Source organism: Pseudophryne corroboree, chromosome 5 (assembly GCF_028390025.1).
Source record: "Pseudophryne corroboree isolate aPseCor3 chromosome 5, aPseCor3.hap2, whole genome shotgun sequence".
Classification (NCBI taxonomy): Eukaryota; Metazoa; Chordata; class Amphibia; order Anura; family Myobatrachidae; genus Pseudophryne; species Pseudophryne corroboree.
The window spans coordinates 277,879,462-277,902,372 of record NC_086448.1 but is presented as its reverse complement, the minus strand read 5'-3'; the positions used below and the strand labels follow the sequence as shown (position 1 = coordinate 277,902,372).

The window sequence follows — 22,911 nt, the reverse complement described above, 5'->3', positions numbered from 1 at the left end:
AGACACCCTAATCCGGAGCTCCCCTTTATTGTTGAGGTTGATGCCTCAGAGGTTGGAGTGGGGGCTATCCTTTCTCAGGAAGATCCGGAGTCTCAGGAATTACATCCTTGTGCCTTCATGTCCAGGAAATTCTCCTCCGCAGAATCCAACTATGACGTTGGTAATCGGGAATTACTGGCAGTAAAATAGGCTTTCGAGGAGTGGAGGCATTGGCTGGAGGGAGCTAGGCATACTATTACAGTATTTACTGACCATAAGAACCTGCAATATATTGAGTCAGCTAAACGGCTTAATGCTCGGCAGGCACGTTGGGCACTGTTTATTACTCGTTTCAGGTTTATTATCACCTTCAGGCCTGGTTCCAAGAATACGAAAGCTTATGCCCTGTCACGTTGCTTTCTTCCGGTTCACAATAGCAATCCTGTTACTACCCCCATAGTTCCATCTTCAGTCATCCGGGCAGGTCTCACACAGGATTTATTTACTCAGTTAAACCAGCTTCAACACCAGGCTCCTAGACTTACTCCTGCTGGTCGTCTTTTTGTCCCTGAATTTTTGAGAGGCACTGTTTTGGCTGAGTTTCATGACAACAAGGTCTCTGGTCATCCAGGTATCACTAAGACCTTGGAACTGGTCTCTCGCTCGGTGTGGTGGCCTAGTCTTTCTAAAGACGTAAAAGAATTTGTCCACTCCTGTCAGGTTTGTGCACAGCATAAGGTCCCTCGTTCGTTGCCGATCGGGCAACTCATACCTTTAGCCGTTCCTCTCAGGCCATGGTCTCATATATCCATGGATTTCGTGGTGGTCCTTCCCCTTTCAGCCGGATGTCGAGTCATTTGGGTGGTAGTGGACCGTTTTAGTAAAATGGCTCATTTCATTGCTCTTCCCCGATTACCCTCTGCTCAAGGGTTGGCAGTTTTGTTCCTCCGCCATGTGTTCAGGCTCCATGGTTTGCCCACTGATATTGTCTCTGATCGGGGTCCGCAATTTATCGCACGATTCTGGAAATGTTTTTGTGCCTCATTGAATATGAAACTGTCTTTAACATCTGGTTACCATCCACAGTCTAACGGGCAAACCGAACGAGTCAACCAGTCATTAAAACAATATTTACGCTTGTATTCGGCCAAACTCCAGAATAATTGGTCTGAATTTCTTCCTTTAGCCGAATTTGCTTATAATAACTCCTGTCATTCCTCCACCAAGGAGTCCCCATTCTTTTCAGTCTTTGGTTTTCATCCTAGAGCCAACTCTTTTTTCCATCATTCTCCAGTCTCCTCGTTGACCTTAACCTCCCATCTCAGAGCAATTTGGAGAAAAGTGCACCTTGCCCTGAGAAAAGCTGCCTTCCGAGAAAATAAATTTTCTGATAGGCTCCGACGTCCTTGCACTTTTAAGGTGGGAGATGAGGTGTGGTTGTCAACTCGCAAAATCAAGCTCCGACAACCTTCGGCTAGATTGGGACCCCAATTTATTGGACCATTCCTTATCATTAAAAAGGTCAACCCAGTTGCTTTTCGGCTACGCTTGCCAAGATCTCTCAGAATTGGAAATACTTTCCATTGTTCCCTTTTTAAACAGTATTTTTCTTCCAGGAGATTTCCTCGGAGGACTTCCCAGGGTAGATCTCCGGTGGATGTTCAGGGGCAACAGGAGTTCTTGGTAGAGAGGGTTTTAGATTCAAAAATTTCTCGGGGCCGGCTTTATTTTTTGGTTCACTGGAAAGGCTATGGTCCGGAGGAAAGATCTTGGGTCTTGGATAGAGATCTTCATGCCCCTAAACTCAAGAGATTATTTTTTCAGGAGTTTCCTCAGAAGCCGGGCTTTAGGGGTTCTTTGACCCCTCCTCAAGGGGGGAGGGGTACTGTTAGGTGCCGCGGTCCGTGGCGTCGCTCGGTCCATCTCCGAGCGACGACCGCGGCCGCTGCACCCTCCTCCTTGCCCGCCCGGCGCCTAGCAACTAGGGACGCCGTGCGTGCTGAGCCGCCGGGTCCCTAGCAACGCTAGGACGCTGGGCGCGCCGAGCCGCTGGGACCCTAGCAACGGGGACGCCACAGGCGGACCGTGTTCCCCGTTGCAGGTATTGATTATTAAAGTGTTCACACATGTTCTCTGGTCGTGCAGCAAGGCAGCTGCACGACATTTTTTGTAATTAGGCTCTGTGCTCTTATTGGAGGGTTCCCTGTTAAATGCCTCCTCAGTGCCTCACACAGACGCCGGTGATAGCTTCCTGCATGTTGCTCATGTTTGGTGAACGTCTGTTCCTGGTCTGCTGTGTCCGGTCTCTCCTGTTCTCTGAGTCCCTGAATCTTGGAGTTTGTCATCTGGTCCCAAGGAGTTCTCCTGGTCCTCTTTTACCTGTGGCAGTCGATTTAGGTTCCCACTTTGTTTCGTGAGTGGCGGCCCTGCCGCGTGTTACGGCCTAGGCCGCTTTAGTATTATTTTCTTGCATTGGAGCATTTGCGGAGGTTTCCGCTTCCATAGTCCTCTCCGGTACTCGGCGGTGCCGTGTAGGAGAGTAGTGGACAAGTGGATTATTTTGGTTGTTCTTTTCCCTGGCGGTAAGCCGCACACACTTTTAGTTTCAGGTTAGCCAATAGCCCCTGGCCTTGTTGTTTAGTTAGAGGGCCCCTTGTTATTACCCTGCCTCGGTTCACTCTTTGTCTCTCCTTAAGACCTGAGGGGGCATCGGAGTTGGGCAGACGTAATCCGCCCTTCAAACGCGGCTGCCATGGGCCCAAGAAACCATAGTCTCGCAAGAGTGAACTGACAGCACGGGTAAGACAACGGAGGTAGGGCGCCAGGGGCTATTCCCATTCCGTTTCCCCTTTCCAGCATTACATCCTGCTACTCAGGTCTCACAGTATAAGATCTCCCCTGACCTGAGTGTCTGGATCATAACAACACTTAAGTATTCTACCTGCCTTTTTAGACAGTGCTAGTTAAGAAAGAGTGCATTTAGTCAGGGTTTTCTAGTAAAATTACCCTGTGATATACATCCAGTTCTTACTGTGCAGTGTTATATCTATTGACTATATAGCTATATATATAAGCTAGTCCAGTGCAGTATTATTGTTAGTAATAACCTCTGCATTGTACAAACTGTGACTATCTGTGTGTGCATTAGATAGCTGAGTGGTGTCCATTTCGTGTCTTTCACTCAACTTGCTATCCCTATATTCTATAACCTGAGGGGGCTTGGTGCGTCAGGTTTTATATTGATATAGGATTTTCACAAAGATATACTTTAATACGTATTTTTCTCTGTGATTTAGTCACCATATCTCCTTTATCTCTGCTAGTGCTGACTACACTGCGCAGGGGTTTGGGTAAGAGGTATTGTGCTGCTGCCAATTGTACTGTGTTACCTGATACTGCAAGTTATATCATGTCTGCTTCTGAGGGTAACGGTTCTGGGGCTGAACACACTGCCGGTGTTGCTGAAGCCACAGATCCCTATGAGGAGAATATAGCAGCTTTGGGCTCTGGTTCTGGGGGCTTCTTGCCCCCCAGTGGGACTGTGGCAATGGAGGTACATAATGACCCACCGTGGGCCGCTTTTTCCACGCTTCTACATACGCTAGTTAATAAACTAACACCCCCTATGGGACCCCCAATGCAGGTACAACCGTATGTGGTCCTTGCAGCTAACCCGCCGTGGGCGGACAATTTATCTGCTCAATTGAAGTAGTTGAACCAGTCCCTGACTACTAAAAAGTCTGACCATCGCTCGCCTAAGCCCAAGGGGTCCTCTAAGCGAGCGATTGTCTCCTCACAATCCACTGCTGTCACTGACACCTCGTCTGATGAAGACGGCACTTACACTGACTCCACAGGTTCTGACTCAGATACTGCTGATGGGGAGGGTAGTTCACATGTGGATGTTCCTGATCTTTTGGAGGCTATTAACTTAATTCTACAGATTACGGATGATCCCGAGCCATCCGTCCCTCCTAAGAAACCAGATAGGTTCAAGCGTCAGAAGGTGGTTAAACAAGTTTTACCTCACTCTGACCACCTAGTGGATATACGTCAGGAACCCTGGTAAAACCCGGGTACAAAGTTTGTGCCTCAAAAGAAGATGCTGGCTCGCTATCCCCTCGCACCAGAGCTGTCTAAGAATTTGGAAACGCCTCCTCCAGTAGACTCACATGTGGCTAGGATGGTGGTTTCCTCAGCTCTACCTGTCACTACCGTCACGTCTCTAAAAGAACCTACGGATAAACGTGTGGAGGGTTGTCTTAGAGCGATTTACACCCTCACGGGTGCTGCACAAAGGCCCACTATTGCAGCAACATGGGCTGCAGAGGCTATTGAAGCATGGGCCTTGGAGTTAGAAGCTGAAATATCTTCTGACCATGCTAGACAATGCTTGTCATATATTGTCACAGCTTCTCGCTATATTAAAGAGGCGGCTTCTGATGCCGGTATCCTAGTAGCCAAGGCCTCTACTAAGTCAGTCCTGGCTCGCCGGATATTGTGGCTGAGATCCTGGTCTGTGGATCTGGACTCTAGAAAACCCCTGGAGGTATTCCCTTTTCAAGGGAGATAATCTGTTTGGGGAGGATTTAAATAAGATAGTGGCTGACTTGGCTACTGCCAAAGCTGCCTGTCTGCCAAGTACCGCTCCTTCTGTGTCGAAGGCTAAAGGTACTTCCTTTCGCCCCTTTTGTCCTTCTGGTAAAGCAAAAGGTCAGGCGTACAACAAGCAGGGCCGCACTTCCAAACCTGGTAAGCCAAAGCCAAAAAGAGACTGGGCGGCACATCAGCCAGCTTCCAAGGCCGATAAGCCTGCCGCATGACAAGGCGGGCCTCCCCCTGGGGGATCCCAGGGTGGGGGTCCAGCTTCTAGGGTATACCCAGGAACGGTTGAAGACCACTTCAGATGCCTGGGTACGGGAAGTCATCACTCGAGGTTACGCCATAGCCTTCAAAAACCGACCCCCTCATCGATTTTGCCAGACAGACGTCCCGTTGGACCAGACAAAAGCAAACACTCTGCATTCGGTGGTACAGACCCTCCTGGATACAGGAGTCGTAGTACAGGTGCCTCTTGCTCTGAGGGGCCGGGGATACTATTCTCCGCTGTTTCTAGTCCCGAAACCGAATGGGTCCTCCCGGCCCATTTTCAACCTCAAGGCATTGAACAGGTTTGTGAAGGTTTCCAAGTTCCGTATGGAAACCCTTCGCTCTATAGTTCTGGCCTTGGAACCTAGGGACTACATGGTCTCCCTGGACATACATGATGCTTACCTGCATATTCCTATAGCAGTGTCACATCAGCAATACCTGAGGTTTGCTATTGGCAACCTCCATTACCAGTTTCGGGCATTACTTTTTGGTTTAACTACGGCTCCGCGAGTCTTCACCAAAGTTATGGCGGTGATGACGGTGGTACTCCACTGTCAAGGGGTCAGGATACTGCCGTATCTGGACGACTTGTTAATCCTGGCAAATTCCCCAGAACTTCTCCTACGTCATCTAGAGATGACGGTCCGGTTTCTACAAGCCCACGGGTGGCTCATCAACTGGAAGAAATCCTCCCTGATCCCTGCTCAGAGCATGGTGCATCTGGGAGAGCTATTGGATACTCACAATCAGAGGTTGTTCTTGTGTCAGGAGAAAGTCCTGAAGCTTCAGGACAGGATTCGTTGCTTCCTTTCTCGTCCGCAAGTGTCGATACATTCGGCGATGCAGGTGCTGGGCCTCATGGTATCAGCATTCGACATGGTGGAGTATGCTCAATTCCATTCTCGCCCCCTCCAGAGGCTGATTCTAGCCAAGTGGGACGGCCTGCCTCAACGGATCAGGTCTCAAATGATCTCATTGACTCCGGAGGTCCGTCTGTTGCTGCTCTGGTGGCTCCAGGACCAACAATTGTGCAAGGGCCGTCCCTTCTGGATATCCAACTGGGTCCTGTTGACGACAGATGCCAGTCTAAGAGGTTGGGGTGCGGTGCTGGAGCAACACTTCCTTCAGGATCGGTGGACCAAGGAGGAGTCCCTCCTCTCAATCAACATTCTGGAATTGCGGGCGGTCTTCAATGCATTGATCCTAGCCCAGCATTTAATTCAGAACCGTCCTATTCAAGTGCAGTCGGACAACGCCACCACAGTGGCTTACATAAATCATCAAGGTGGCACTCTAAGCCGTCTGGCAATGAAGGAAGTCTCACGGATTCTACATTGGGCAGAACACCATCTACCGGCCATATCGGCAATCTTCATCCGGGAGTCCTGAATTGGGAAGCGGACTTTCTCAGTCGTTAGGACGTACATGCCGGCGAGTAGGGCCTCCATCCAGAAGTGTTTCAACTCCTATTGGAAAAGTGGGGTCTTCCAGACGTAGATCTGATGGCGTCTCGACACAATCACAAGGTTCCGGTTTTCGGAGCAAGGACAAGGGATCCTCAAGCAGCATTCATGGATGCGCTGGCGGTGCCGTGGAGGTTTCGGCTGCCGTACGTGTTCCCTCCGGGGTCACTCCTGCCCAGGGTTATTCGGAAGTTCAAGCAAGAAAAAGGAAATCTGCTTCTCATAGCTCCAGCGTGGCCCAGACGGCACTGGTTCTCAGACCTGCAGGGCCTATAGTCAGAGCGTCCAATTCTATTTCCACAATGCCCAGACCTCCTCGTTCAGGGCCCCTGTGTCTACCAGGACCTAGCCCGGCTGTCTTTGACGGCGTGGCTCTTGAAGCTTCCGTCTTTAGGGCTAAGGGGTTTCCTGAGGCGGTCATTCAAACTATGTGACGGGCCCGGAATCCGGCTCCGGCTCGGATTTACTATAGAGTTTGGAATTCTTACTTTGTTTGGTGTGCTTCTAACAATTATGACACTTCCAAGTTTAGTACGGCCAAGTTGTTGGCTTTTTTCTTCAGCAGGGCCTGGACTTAGGCTTGCGTCTGGCCTCCCTCAAGGTTCATATTTCTGCCTTGTCGGTGTGGTTTCAGAGAAAAATTGCGACCTTACCTGATGTGCATACCTTTACTCAGGGTGTGTTGCGTATCCAACCTCCCTATGTCCTGCCTGTGGCTCCTTGGGACTTGTCGGTGGTTTTGGAGGCGTTACAAGAGTCTCCGTTTGAACCTCTTGGTTCAGCTGATCTTATGTGGCTTTCCCTTAAGGTGGTGTTTCTACTGGCTATTGCTTCAGCTAGAAGAGTGTCGGATTTGGGTGCCTTGTCCTGTAGTTCCCCATATCTGATATTTCACCGTGACCGGGCGGTTCTTAGGACTCGTCCCGGATATTTACCTAAGGTGGTTTCCTCGTTCCACCTTAACCAGGAGATTGTGGTTCCGGCACTTGTTTCTCCTGATCTGTCTCCCAAAGAGAGTCTTTGGATGTGGTACGGGCTCTCCGTATCTATGTGAAGAGAACTGCTTTCATTAGGAAATCTGATTCTCTCTTTGTACTGTTTGGATTTCGCAAACGGAGCTGGCCTGCTCACAAGTAGACTTTGGCCAGATGGATTAGAATGGTGATTGCACATGCTTATGTGAGGGCTGGTCTGTCGGCTCCTGCTCACATTACGGCCCATTCTACTCGGTCTGTTGGACCTTCTTGGGCGGCCCGCCGTGGTGTGACCCTTGAACAATTGTACAAGGCGGCTACGTGGTCCTCGGTGAACACGTTCATAAGGTTCTATGCCTTCGATACTGCCGCTTCCCAGGATGCTTCCTTTGGACGCCAGCTTCTTGTGCCCGCTACAGTGCGTCCCCTCCCATAAGGAACTGCTTTAGGACATCCCCAATGTCTATCCTTGTGGAGCCCAGTGTACCCCGCAGCAGAAAACGATATTTATGGTAAGAACTTACCTTTGTTAAATCTCTTTCTGCGAGGTACACTGGGCTCCACAAGGCGCCCACCCTGACTCACTTAGCTTCTTTGGGTTGGTATGGCATTAGCCTCTGACACTTCTCCTGTCGTGAGAGTGTGGTGTATGTGGCTACTAACCATTGTCGTCTCTCTTCCTGCTACTGCATTGGGCTGGTTAACTAAAAACTGAGCTCCTGTGCAGGGAGGCGGGGTTATAGAGGAGGCAGCGCTGTGCATTCTGGGAACAGTCAAAGCTTTGAGCCTGTTGGTGCCTCGGATCAAGATTCTACTCTACACCACAATGTCTATCCTTGTGGAGCCCAGTGTACCTCGCAGAAAGAGATTTAACAAAGGTAAGTTCTTACCATAAATCTCGTTTTTCCCTGCATGCAAAAATAAACATATTTCTGTACCAAACAGACACTTGTGCTTCATTTTACCTGGCCCATAAATGTATTAAGGAAACACCATTTTTAACCTGTATCAGATGCCATCAGAACACTGTCCTGCAGATGTGGTTGTCTGTAATGGAGGTTATTGGGTGGAGGTGGAGATGTATTACTTTTTATCAATGTTTTGTTGACTGACTTGTATTTGTTTTTTCCTTTCTGTTTGTTCCTGGCCTCAGGTACCCCCCTCTATGCTGCACATTTCCGACCTGGACAGTTTGTTGATGTCACTGCCAAGACGTAAGTCTTTCTGTACTGTATTTGTTGCTGGGTCTACACATTTGATTCTCATTATTAATACGCTTTATTTGTCCTTGAATGTAATTCAGGCATTCTTTTTTTCAACCAGTTGGGTGTTTTTTTATTTTTGTGATTTTTCTGGATAAGTGTTTATTAAAAAAACAAAACACAAATTTAATAGTACTTTTATATAGGTGTACTGTAGCTGACATTTGAACCACACTGATAGTCTGTACAGTTGTGTTATGAGTGCCTGTAGGCGGCCAGGCTCCCAATGTTGATGGCTGTGGACCTAGATGCTTCAATCTCTCTTTGTAATTGGCTGTGTGTGACCCTAACTGCCCTTTTATAGGGGCATCTGTAATTGCTGCTGTATATATTTTCCTATTATTTTAAGGAAGTAATGTTGCTGAAATTCGAGCAGTATAAAGGTGTTTGTGTGTAAAAATCTATAATGTTGAGTAGCATATTGATACAATGGGAAGCAGTTAGTTTCCCTGTTGTCAGGATACCGACGCAGGAATACCGACAGACAAGGGAAACACGGTGGTCGTAATCTCGACCGGGGCACGAAATCCCCACTCAGGGATTGGTCTATGCCACCCACCCAAGGGGCAATAAATTAGTGTGCTGAGCAAAACTCGCCACCGTGCTCTAAGCGTGGTGAGTGCACACGCTGTGCTTGCCGTTGGGATTCCCGCCTGTTGGGATTCCAGCGTCTGCATTATGACCGCAGGGATCCAGACCACCAAAATGGTGGTATTTGACCGTCGCAACATTTCTCGAACAGTAATGTAAATTGTATTTTAAGAAGTGTGTTCAGTGAACCATTCATTATATTCACCTATCACTTTGCAAGTGCATTCTATTTAGATGAATGGTTTAATCTAGATAAATGAGAGCTGTAACATAAATCTGCAACAGGCTACATTGTGTCTTCATTTGTCTCTGTATGGAAATTGGAAATACCATACACATCATGCTGTGTAACTATAATGACATTTGTGCAGGCATTTATAGTGAATTTAGGCAGGTACTTGCTGTTAGATTTTGTTGACATTTTATAGTCACACAGCTGATGGCTGCATTTATACTACACTATACTGTAAGCAGAGATTTTTATTTTTCTGTAGTAAATAATGAATAATGTATAGTAAGAATGAAAAGAAGGATTGCAAATTTCAATGCGCAGTAGAGCTGCCTAGGAACCCACAAAGAATAGGAGAATAGTATAGCTCACCTGGCTCTAAATATGTTACACCATATAGTTACTATCTTGTCAATAAATATTAGCCATAAATTCAAAGGCACACAAGTGTTTATTGACGCAGTCCATAGGAAAAAAACGGCATAGGTTTAGTAAAAAATATATCATTTTAAAACATAATTCCCATTGTAGCTGGACAAACAAAGTCATAAACGGAGCGGAGTCTTGCTGTCAATGCTAGTACATGCTGACTCCCTGATACGCTGCCCTGTAATACTGCAAAGGTCTTTTGAGGAGAGTATTAAAAGAGGACCTATGTTTATTATTGAGCCTATGCTGGTTTTAATATTGTCTCCTACTCTGTGTCGATAAACACTTGTGTGCCTTTTATTAGATGGCTAATATTTATTGACAAGATAAGAACTAAATGGTGTGACATATTTAGCGCCAAGGGGTCCTATACATAGGGGACCGCCAATATATAGAAAGGACTGGTGAATGGTGAGTGGTTACTGTTTAAAGACTGACAGTAAGCCCACCTCTGACCTGAAGACTGACAGACCTTAGTTGAAAAGCACTGGGACTCTTCTCAACCCCCATGACATACCAAAACTGTAAAAATAAGTGTTCAAAAGGACAGTTTACACACAAAAAAACAACTTTCATTTAGTAAAGGACTCGTTTAACCCTTATTTACTACTTTTTAATGAAAAACCCCAGCAACTTTGTACTTTGTTATAGTCCAAATGATAACTTACCTTATGATGTGTGGTACAGCTGCTCACATTGAGATTTCCTCATGTGATCAAAAGTTCATCCATTGTTATTATGGACATGTCTGGCATCGAAAAAGGTGGTAAAGGGTTAGGAAAAGGAGTCACCAAGAGGCACAAGAACATGTTGAGGGATATCATCTAGGGCATCGCCAAGCCCAGCATTGATCGCCTGGCCAGGAGAGGGGGGTCTGAAGAGCGTCTCCGGCCTCAATTAAGAGAAGACCAGTGGAGTTCTGAAGGCTTTCTTGGATGTGGACTATCCTCTGAAACTCCAAGGCTGCGCTCTCTGGTTTTGTACACTGAACAAGGATGCATATCTAATGCCAATGAGCAGCTGGATGTGCCCACTTTGGGAACCACATGCATGGCCAAACTGCTGCTCTGCGTGCAAACCATGACTAGATTGTCACACACGTGGCCAGTATCCGTATCAATGGTTTGTCATGTTTTCTTTGTACTGTGCTGCAATCAGGTTAACTGCTTTAATTTTGCTGTCTGTAGCAGTTAACCATCTGCACAGTTTGTACCTTGAAATGATGCCAGCAGAAACTAGTGCACTTTGCCATCATATATTTTGTGATCCATGGTGGCAGCTTCTGGGAAGGAAAAGTTGGGCCGATTGAGAGCATTCGAGCAGTTTAGACAACATGCAAATAATGACACTGTGTTTTTGGGGACAAGATTATTTGTATAAGTGAAGGGAGTAGAAACAGCACATTTGCAGAGGTATTGATTGCATTGCAGGTGGATGCACAGTTCTTGCTTTTTCAGCATCTTTTAGTTGTAGAAGGACAGATGCGGTTACAGTGTAATAAAGGTTTATACACAGAAATATTTCTGGAAATAATTACTGTAATGACCGTAGACACCTGTATTAACACAAAAACAATTAGTAAAGAAACCCAATTGTCTGAAAAAGTCAACTTGTGATCATTTTTTTTATTTGCCTTGACGACCTAGCAGACAGTATTTAAATTTTGATTCAAAAGCTTAAAACTTAAGCAGGAAATTGTTGCACTTATTTTACAAGCCTTTTTCTCTATCGTCCTAGTGGATGCTGGGGTTCCTGAAAGGACCATGGGGAATAGCGGCTCCGCAGGAGACAGGGCACAAAAAGTAAAGCTTTACGATCAGGTGGTGTGTACTGGCTCCTCCCCCTATGACCCTCCTCCAAGCCTCAGTTAGATTTTTGTGCCCGGCCGAGAAGGGTGCAATCTAGGTGGCTCTCCTAAAGAGCTGCTTAGAAAAGTTTAGCTTAGGTTTTTTATTTTACAGTGAGTCCTGCTGGCAACAGGATCACTGCAACGAGGGACTTAGGGGAGAAGAAGTGAACTCACCTGCGTGCAGGATGGATTGGCTTCTTGGCTACTGGACATTAGCTCCAGAGGGACGGTCACAGGTACAGCCTGGATGGTCACCGGAGCCTCGCCGCCGGCCCCCTTGCAGATGCTGAAACGAGAAGAGGTCCAGAATCGGCGGCAGAAGACTCCTCAGTCTTCTTAAGGTAGCGCACAGCACTGCAGCTGTGCGCCATTTTCCTCTCAGCACACTTCACACGGCAGTCACTGAGGGTGCAGGGCGCTGGGAGGGGGGCGCCCTGGGAGGCAAATGAAAACCTTTTTTGGCTAAAAATACCTCACATATAGCCTCCGGGGGCTATATGGAGATATTTAACCCCTGCCAGAATCCACTAAAGAGCGGGAGACGAGCCCGCCGAAAAAGGGGCGGGGCCTATCTCCTCAGCACACAGCGCCATTTTCCTCACACAGCTCCGCTGGTCAGGAAGGCTCCCAGGCTCTCCCCTGCACTGCACTACAGAAACAGGGTAAAACAAGAGAGGGGGGGCAAAATTGTGGCAAAACTATATTATTAAAGCAGCTATACAGGGAGCACTTATTATAAGGCTATCCCTGTCATATATAGCGCTTTTGGTGTGTGCTGGCAAACTCTCCCTCTGTCTCCCCAAAGGGCTAGTGGGGTCCTGTCTTCGTTAAGAGCATTCCCTGTGTGTCTGCTGTGTGTCGGTACGTGTGTGTCGACATGTATGAGGACGATATTGGTGTGGAGGCGGAGCAATTGCCAAATATGGGGATGTCACCTCCTAGGGGGTCGACACCAGAATGGATGCCTTTATTTATGGAATTACGGGATAGTGTCAACACGCTAAAGCAGTCGTTTGACGACATGAGACGGCCGGACAATCAATTAGTGCCTGTCCAGGCGCCTCAAACACCGTCAGGGGCTGTAAAACGCCCTTTGCCTCAGTCGGTCGACACAGACCCAGACACAGGCACTGATTCCAGTGGCGACGGTGACGAATCAACCGTATTTTCTAGTAGGGCCACACGTTATATGATTTTGGCAATGAAGGAGGCGTTACATATTGCTGATACTACAGGTACCACAAAACAGGGTATCATGTGGGGTGTGAAAAAACTACCTATAGTTTTTCCTGAATCAGATGAATTAAATGAGGTGTGTGATGAAGCGTGGGTTGCCCCCGATAAAAAAATGCTAATTTCAAAGAAGTTATTGGCTTTATACCCTTTCCCGCCAGAGGTTAGGGCGTGCTGGGAAACACCTCCTAGGGTGGACAAGGCGCTCACACGCTTATCAAAACAAGTGGCGTTACCCTCTCCTGAGACGGCCGCACTTAAAGATCCAGCAGATAGGAGGATGGAAAATATCCCAAAAAGTATATACACACATACAGGTGTTATACTACGACCAGCTATAGCGACAGCCTGGATGTGCAGTGCTGGGGTAGCTTGGTCAGAGTCCCTGATTGAAAATATTGATACCCTGGATAGGGACAATGTTTTACTGTCTTTAGAGCAAATAAAGGATGCATTTCTTTATATGCGTGATGCACAGAGGGATATCTGCACACTGGCATCACGGGTAAGTGCTATGTCCATTTTGGCCAGAAGAAGTTTATGGACGCGACAGTGGTCAGGCGATGCGGACTCAAAACGGCATATGGAAGTTTTGCCGTATAAAGGGGAGGAGTTATTTGGTGTCGGTCTATCGGATTTGGTGGCCACGGCTACAGCCGGGAAATCCACCTTTTTACCTCAAGTCACTCCCCAACAGAAAAAGACACCGACTTTTCAACCGCAGCCCTTTCGTTCCTTTAAAAACAAGAGAGCAAAGGGATATTCATATCTGCCACGAGGCAGAGGAAGGGGGAAGAGACAGCAACAGGCAGCTCCTTCCCAGGAACAGAAGCCCTCCCCCGCTTCTACAAAAGCCTCAGCATGACGCTGGGGCTTCTCAAGCGGACTCGGGGGCGGTGGGGGGTCGTCTCAAGAATTTCAGCGCGCAGTGGGCTCACTCGCAGGTAGATCCCTGGATCCTGCAGATAATATCTCAGGGGTACAGGTTGGAACTAGAGACGGATCCACCTCGCCGTTTCCTGAAGTCTGCTTTACCAATGTCCCCCTCCGACAGGGTGACGGTCTTGGAAGCCATTCACAAGCTGTACTCTCAGCAGGTGATAGTCAAGGTACCCCTTTTACAACAAGGAAAGGGGTATTATTCCACTCTATTTGTGGTACCGAAGCCGGATGGCTCGGTAAGACCTATTCTAAATCTGAAATCCTTGAACCTGTACATAAAGAAGTTCAAGTTCAAGATGGAGTCACTCAGAGCAGTGATAGCGAACCTGGAAGAAGGGGACTTTATGGTATCCTTGGACATCAAGGATGCGTATCTCCACGTTCCAATTTACCCCTCATACCAGGGGTACCTCAGGTTCGTCGTACAGAACTGTCACTATCAGTTTCAGACGCTGCCGTTCGGATTGTCCACGGCACCTCGGGTCTTTACCAAGGTAATGGCCGAGATGATGATTCTTCTTCGAAGAAAAGGCGTATTAATTATCCCATACTTGGACGATCTCCTAATAAGGGCAAGGTCCAGAGAACAGCTAGAGATGGGATTAGCACTGTCTCAAGAAGTGCTAAAACAGCACGGGTGGATTCTGAATATTCCAAAATCCCAGTTAATTCCGACAACACGTCTGCTGTTCCTAGGGATGATTCTGGACACGGTTCAGAAAAAGGTTTTTCTCCCGGAGGAAAAAGCCAAGGAGTTATCCGAGCTTGTCAGGAACCTCCTAAAACCAGGAAAGGTGTCTGTACATCAATGCACAAGAGTCCTGGGAAAAATGGTGGCTTCTTACGAAGCAATTCCATTCGGCAGATTCCACGCAAGAATTTTCCAGAGGGATCTGTTGGACAAATGGTCAGGGTCGCATCTTCAGATGCACCAGCGGATAACCCTGTCTCCAAGGACAAGGGTATCTCTTCTGTGGTGGTTGCAGCGTGCTCATCTATTGGAGGGCCGCAGATTCGGCATACAGGATTGGATCCTGGTGACCACGGACGCCAGCCTGAGAGGCTGGGGAGCAGTCACACAAGGAAGAAACTTCCAGGGCGTGTGGTCGAGCCTGGAAACGTCTCTTCACATAAACATTCTGGAACTAAGAGCAATCTACAATGCTCTAAGCCAGGCAGAACCTCTGCTTCAAGGAAAACCGGTGTTGATCCAGTCGGACAACATCACGGCAGTCGCCCATGTGAACAGACAGGGCGGCACAAGAAGCAGGAGTGCAATGGCAGAAGCTGCAAGGATTCTTCGCTGGGCAGAGAATCATGTGATAGCACTGTCAGCAGTGTTCATCCCGGGAGTGGACAACTGGGAAGCAGACTTCCTCAGCAGACACGACCTTCACCCGGGAGAGTGGGGACTTCATCCAGAAGTTTTCCACATGCTGGTAACCCGTTGGGAAAGACCAATGGTGGACATGATGGCGTCTCGCCTCAACAAAAAACTGGACAGGTATTGCGCCAGGTCAAGAGATCCGCAGGCAATAGCTGTGGACGCGCTGGTAACGCCTTGGGTGTACCAGTCGGTGTATGTGTGTCCTCCTCTGCCTCTCATACCAAAAGTATTGAGAATTATACGGCAAAGAGGCGTAAGAACGATACTAGTGGTTCCGGATTGGCCAAGAAGGACTTGGTACCCGGAACTTCAAGAGATGATCACGGAAGATCCGTGGCCTCTACCTCTGAGAAGGGACTTGCTTCAGCAGGGTCCCTGTCTGTTTCAAGACTTACCGCGGCTGCGTTTGACGGCATGGCGGTTGAACGCCGGATCCTAAAGGAAAAAGGCATGCCGGAAGAAGTCATTCCTACTTTGATTAAAGCAAGGAAGGAAGTAACCGCGCAACATTATCACCGCATTTGGCGAAAATATGTTGCGTGGTGCGAGGATCGGAGTGCTCCGACGGAGGAATTTCAACTGGGTCGATTCCTACATTTCCTGCAATCAGGATTGTCTATGGGTCTCAAATTGGGATCTATTAAGGTTCAAATTTCGGCCCTGTCGATTTTCTTCCAAAAAGAATTGGCTTCAGTTCCTGAAGTCCAGACTTTTGTTAAGGGAGTGCTGCATATACAGCCCCCTGTGGTGCCTCCAGTGGCACCGTGGGATCTCAATGTTGTTTTGGACTTTCTCAAATCTCATTGGTTTGAACCACTAAAAACTGTGGATTTGAAATATCTCACATGGAAAGTGACCATGCTACTAGCCCTGGCTTCGGCCAGGAGAGTGTCAGAACTGGCAGCTTTATCTTACAAAAGCCCATATCTGATTTTCCATTCGGACAGGGCAGAGCTGCGGACTCGTCCGCATTTTCTCCCTAAGGTGGTGTCAGCATTTCATCTGAACCAACCTATTGTAGTGCCTGCGGCTACAAGCGACTTGGAGGACTCCAAGTTGTTGGACGTTGTCAGAGCTTTAAAAATATACATTTCAAGGACAGCTGGAGTCAGGAAATCTGACTCGCTGTTTATACTATATGCTCCCAACAAGTTGGGCGCTCCTGCGTCTAAGCAGACTATTGCTCGCTGGATTTATAGTACGATTCAGCTTGCACATTCTGTGGCAGGCCTGCCACAGCCAAAATCGGTAAAAGCCCACTCCACAAGGAAGGTGGGTTCTTCTTGGGCGGCTGCCCGAGGGGTCTCGGCATTACAACTCTGCCGAGCGGCTACGTGGTCGGGGGAGAACACGTTTGTAAAATTCTACAAATTTGATACCCTGGCTAAGGAGGACCTGGAGTTCTCTCATTCGGTGCTGCAGAGTCATCCGCACTCTCCCGCCCGTTTGGGAGCTTTGGTATAATCCCCATGGTCCTTTCAGGAACCCCAGCATCCACTAGGACGATAGAGAAAATAAGAATTTACTTACCGATAATTCTATTTCTCGGAGTCCGTAGTGGATGCTGGGCGCCCATCCCAAGTGCGGATTATCTGCATTACTTGTACATAGTTACAAAAATCGGGTTATTATTGTTGTGAGCCATCTTTTCAGAGGCTCCGCTGTTATCATACTGTTAACTGGGTTTAGATCACAGGTTGTACGGTGTGATTGGTGTGGCTGGTATGAGTCTTACCCGGGATTCATAAATCCTTCCTTATTGTGTACGCTCGTCCGGGCACAGTACCTAACTGAGGCTTGGAGGAGGGTCATAGGGGGAGGAGCCAGTACACACCACCTGATCGTAAAGCTTTACTTTTTGTGCCCTGTCTCCTGCGGAGCCGCTATTCCCCATGGTCCTTTCAGGAACCCCAGCATCCACTACGGACTCCGAGAAATAGAATTATCGGTAAGTAAATTCTTATTATTATAATTCTTTTTTCTTTAGTTATTTTTTTTTCTCTGACGTCCTAGTGGATGCTGGGAACTCCGTAAGGACCATGGGGATGCTGGGAACTCCGTAAGGACCATGGGGAATAGCGGCTCCGCAGGAGACTGGGCACAAAAGTAAAAGCTTTAGGACTACCTGGTGTGCACTGGCTCCTCCCCCTATGACCCTCCTCCAAGCCTCAGTTAGATTTTTGTGCCCGAACGAGAAGGGTGCACACTAGGTGGCTCTCCTGAGCTGCTTAGTGAAAAAGTTTAAGTTAGGTTTTTTATTTTCAGTGAGTCCTGCTGGCAACAGGTTCACTGCATCGAGGGACTAAGGGGAGAAGAAGCGAACTCACCTGCGTGCAGAGTGGATTGGGCTTCTTAGGCTACTGGACATTAGCTCCAGAGGGACCGATCACAGGCCCAGCCATGGATGGGTCCCAGAGCCGCGCCGCCGGCCCCCTTACAGAGCCAGAAGACAGAAGAGGTCCGGAAAATCGGCGGCAGAAGACGTCCTGTCTTCAACAAGGTAGCGCACAGCACTGCTGCTGTGCGCCATTGCTCTCAGCACACTTCACACTCCGGTCACTGAGGGTGCAGGGCGCTGGGGGGGGGCGCCCTGAGATGCAATAAAAACACCTTGGATGGCGAAAAATGCATCACATATAGCTCCTGGGCTATATGGATGCATTTAATCCCTGCCAGTTTTCCTTAAAAAAGCGGGAGAAAGGCCGCCGAGAAGGGGGCGGAGCCTATCTCCTCAGCACACAAGCGCCATTTTCCCTCACAGCTCCGCTGGAAGGACGTCTCCCTGACTCTCCCCTGCAGTCCTGCACTACAGAAACAGGGTAAAACAAGAGAGGGGGGGGCACTAAATTGGCATAAGAATCTATACAGCAGCTATATAAGGGAGAAACACTTATATAAGGTTGTCCCTATATATTATATATAGCGCTCTGGTGTGTGCTGGCAAACTCTACCTCTGTCTCCCCAAAGGGCTAGTGGGGTCCTGTCCTCTATCAGAGCATTCCCTGTGTGTCGGTACGGTTGTGTCGACATGTATGAGGAGGAAAATGGTGTGGAGGCGGAGCAATTGCCTGTAATAGTGATGTCACCCTCTAGGGAGTCGACACCTGACTGGATGGTCTTATGGAAGGAATTACGTGATAGCGTCAGCACTTTACAAAAGACTGTTGACGACATGAGACAGCCGGCAAATCAGCTAGTGCCTGTCCAGGCGTCTCAAACACCGTCAGGGGCTCTAAAGCGCCCGTTACCTCAGATGGTCGACACAGACCCAGACACGGACACTGACTCCAGTGTCGACGGTGAGGAGACAAACGTGACTTCCAGTAGGGCCACACGTTGCATGATCACAGCAATGAAGGAGGTTTTGAACATTTCTGATACTACAAGTACCACAAAAAAGGGTATTATGTGGGGTGTGAAAAAACTACCCGTAGTTTTTCCTGAATCAGATGAATTAAATGAGGTGTGTGATGAAGCGTGGGTTTCCCCCGATTAAAAAACTGATAATTTCTAAAAAATTATTGGCATTATACCCTTTCCCGCCAGAGGTTAGGGCGCGTTGGGAAACACCCCCTAGGGGATACGGCCGCCCTCAAGGAACCAGCTGATAGGAAGCTGGAAAATATCCTAAAAAGTATATACACACATACTGGTGTTATACTGCGACCAGCAATCGCCTCAGCCTGGATGTGCAGTGCTGGGGTGGCTTGGTCGGATTCCCTGACTGAAAATATTGATACCCTGGATAGGGACAGTATATTATTGACTATAGAGCATTTAAAGGATGCATTTCTATATATGCGAGATGCACAGAGGGATATTTGCACTCTGGCATCAAGAGTAAGTGCGCTGTCCATTTCTGCCAGAAGAGGGTTATGGACGCGACAGTGGTCAGGTGATGCGGATTCCAAACGGCATATGGAAGTATTGCCGTATAAAGGGGAGGAGTTATTTGGGGTTGGTCTATCGGACCTGGTGGCCACGGCAACGGCTGGGAAATCCACCTTTTTACCCCAGGTCACCTCTCAGCAGAAAAAGGCACCGTCTTTTCAGGCTCAGTCCTTTCGTCCCCATAAGGGCAAGCGGGCAAAAGGCCACTCATTTCTGCCCCGGGGCAGAGGAAGGGGAAAAAGACTGCATCAGGCAGCCTCTTCCCAGGAACAGAAGCCCTCCCCCGCTTCTGCCAAGTCCTCAGCATGACGCTGGGGCCTTACAAGCAGACTCGGGCACGGTGGGGGGCCGTCTCAAGATTTTCAGCGCGCAGTGGGCTCACTCGCAAGTGGTCCCCTGGATCCTGCAGGTAGTATCTCAGGGGTACAAATTGGAATTCGAGACGTCTCCCCCTCGCCGGTTCCTGAAGTCTGCTTTACCAACGTCTCCCTCCGACAGGGAGGCGGTATTGGAAGCCATTCACAAGCTGTATTCCCAGCAGGTGATAATCAAGGTACCCCTCCTACAACAGGGAAAGGGGTATTATTCCACGCTGTTTGTGGTACCGAAGCCGGACGGCTCGGTGAGACCTATTCTAAATCTGAAATCCTTGAACACTTACATACAAAGGTTCAAATTCAAGATGGAGTCGCTCAGAGCAGTGATAGCGAACCTGGAAGAAGGGGACTATATGGTGTCTCTGGACATCAAGGATGCTTACCTCCATGTCCCAATTTGCCCTTCACACCAAGGGTACCTCAGGTTTGTGGTACAGAACTGTCATTATCAGTTTCAGACGCTGCCGTTTGGATTGTCCACGGCACCCCGGGTCTTTACCAAGGTAATGGCCGAAATGATGATTCTTCTTCGAAGAAAAGGCGTCTTAATTATCCCTTACTTGGACGATCTCCTGATAAGGGCAAGGTCCAGGGAACAGTTAGAGGTCGGAGTAGCACTATCTCAAGTAGTGTTACGACAGCACGGGTGGATTCTAAATATTCCAAAATCGCAGCTGATTCCGACGACACGTCTGCTGTTCCTAGGGATGATTCTGGACACAGTCCAGAAAAAGGTGTTTCTCCCGGAGGAGAAAGCCAGGGAGTTATCCGAGCTAGTCAGGAACCTCCTAAAACCAGGTCAAGTGTCAGTGCATCAATGCACAAGGGTCCTGGGAAAAATGGTGGCTTCTTACGAAGCGATTCCATTCGGCAGATTCCACGCAAGAACCTTTCAGTGGGATCTGCTGGACAAATGGTCCGGATCGCATCTTCAGATGCATCAGCGGATAACCCTGTCTCCAAGGACAAGGGTGTCTCTCCTGTGGTGGTTGCAGAGTGCTCATCTTCTAGGGGGCCGCAGATTCGGCATTTAGGACTGGGTCCTGGTGACCACGGATGCCAGCCTGAGAGGCTGGGGAGCAGTCACACAGGGAAGAAATTTCCAGGGCTTGTGGTCAAGCATGGAAACGTCATTTCACATAAATATCCTGGAACTAAGGGCCATTTACAATGCCCTAAGTCAAGCAAGGCCTCTGCTTCAGGGTCAGCCGGTGTTGATCCAGTCGGACAACATCACGGCAGTCGCCCACGTAAACAGACAGGGCAGCACAAGAAGCAGGAGAGCGATGGCAGAAGCTGCAAGGATTCTTCGCTGGGCGGAAAATCATGTGATAGCACTGTCAGCAGTGTTCATTCCCGGAGTGGACAACTGGGAAGCAGATTTTCTCAGCAGACACGATCTCCACCCGGGAGAGTGGGGACTTCATCCAGAAGTCTTCCAATTGATTGTAAACCGTTGGGAAAAACCAAAGGTGGACATGATGGCGTCCCGCCTCAACAAAAAACTAAACAGGTATTGCGCCAGGTCAAGGGACCCTCAGGCAATAGCGGTGGACGCTCTGGTAACACCGTGGGTGTACCAGTCAGTGTATGTGTTCCCTCCTCTGCCTCTCATACCCAAGGTACTGAGGATTATAAGACGGAGAGGAGTAAGAACTATACTCGTGGCTCCGGATTGGCCAAGAAGGACTTGGTACCCAGAACTTCAGGAGATACTCACGGAGGATCCGTGGCCTCTACCTCTAAGAAGGGACCTGCTTCAGCAAGGACCCTGTCTGTTCCAAGAGTTACCGCGGCTGCGTTTGACGGCATGGCGGTTGAACGCCGGATCCTGAAGGAGAAAGGCATTCCAGATGAAGTCATCCCTACCCTGATCAAAGCCAGGAAGGATGTAACTGCACAACATTATCACCGTATTTGGAGGAAATATGTTGCGTGGTGCGAGGCCAGGAAGGCCCCGACAGAGGAATTTCAACTAGGTCGTTTCCTGCATTTCCTGCAAACGGGACTGTCCATGGGCCTAAAATTAGGATCCATTAAGGTTCAAATTTCGGCCTTGTCGATTTTCTTCCAGAAAGAATTGGCTTCAGTTCCTGAAGTCCAGACTTTTGTAAAGGGGGTACTGCATATACAGCCTCCCTTTGTGCTTCCAGTGGCACCCTGGGATCTCAATGTGGTTTTGGGATTCCTAAAATCACATTGGTTCGAACCACTTGCCACAGTGGATTTAAAATATCTCACATGGAAAGTGGTAATGCTGTTAGCCCTGGCTTCAGCCAGGCGTGTCTCAGAATTGGCGGCTTTATCCTATAAAAGCCCTTACCTAATTTTTCATACGGACAGGGCAGAATTGAGGACTCGTCCTCAATTTCTCCCTAAGGTGGTTTCAGCATTTCACTTGAACCAGCCTATTGTGGTGCCTGCGGCTACTAGGGACTTGGAGGACTCCAAGTTGCTGGACGTAGTCAGGGCCCTGAAAATATATGTTTCCAGGACGGCTGGAGTCAGAAAATCTGACTCGCTGTTTATCCTGTATGCACCCAACAAGCTGGGTGCTCCTGCTTCTAAGCAGACTATTGCTCGTTGGATTTGTAGTACAATTCAGCTTGCACATTCTGTGGCAGGCCTGCCACAGCCAAAATCTGTAAAAGCCCATTCCACAAGGAAAGTGGGCTCATCTTGGGCGGCTGCCCGAGGGGTCTCGGCTTTACAACTTTGCCGAGCAGCTACTTGGTCAGGGGCAAACACGTTTGCTAAATTCTACAAATTTGATACCCTGGCTGAGGAGGACCTGGAGTTCTCTCATTCGGTGCTGCAGAGTCATCCGCACTCTCCCGCCCGTTTGGGAGCTTTGGTATAATCCCCATGGTCCTTACGGAGTTCCCAGCATCCACTAGGACGTCAGAGAAAATAAGAATTTACTTACCGATAATTCTATTTCTCGTAGTCCGTAGTGGATGCTGGGCGCCCATCCCAAGTGCGGATTGTCTGCAATACTTGTACATAGTTATTGTTAACTAAATCGGGTTATTATTGTTGTGAGCCATCTTTTCAGAGGCTCCTCTGTTAACATGCTGTTAACTGGGTTCAGATCACAGGTTGTACGGTGTGATTGGTGTGGCTGGTATGAGTCTTACCCGGGATTCAATATCCTTCCTTATTGTGTACGCTCGTCCGGGCACAGTATCCTAACTGAGGCTTGGAGGAGGGTCATAGGGGGAGGAGCCAGTGCACACCAGGTAGTCCTGAAGCTTTTACTTTTGTGCCCAGTCTCCTGCGGAGCCGCTATTCCCCATGGTCCTTACGGAGTTCCCAGCATCCCCATGGTCCTTACGGAGTTCCCAGCATCCACTACGGACTACGAGAAATAGAATTATCGGTAAGTAAATTCTTATTTTTTTTAAACCGAATGGATACCTATATACTGTTCTCT

At 48.5% G+C, this 22,911-nt stretch overlaps 1 protein-coding gene across 1 annotated transcript in view; it reads left to right on the top strand.

Moving 5' to 3' along the window:
• The window catches only part of MRPL3 (mitochondrial ribosomal protein L3), a 227,919-nt gene that overhangs the window by 69,634 nt on the left and 135,374 nt on the right, over positions 1-22,911 (top strand). Inside the window, exon 6 of the mRNA XM_063922364.1 lies at positions 8,442-8,502. Within this exon, the coding sequence (XP_063778434.1) occupies positions 8,442-8,502 (61 nt within the window). The remainder of the gene's footprint in view (positions 1-8,441; positions 8,503-22,911) is intronic.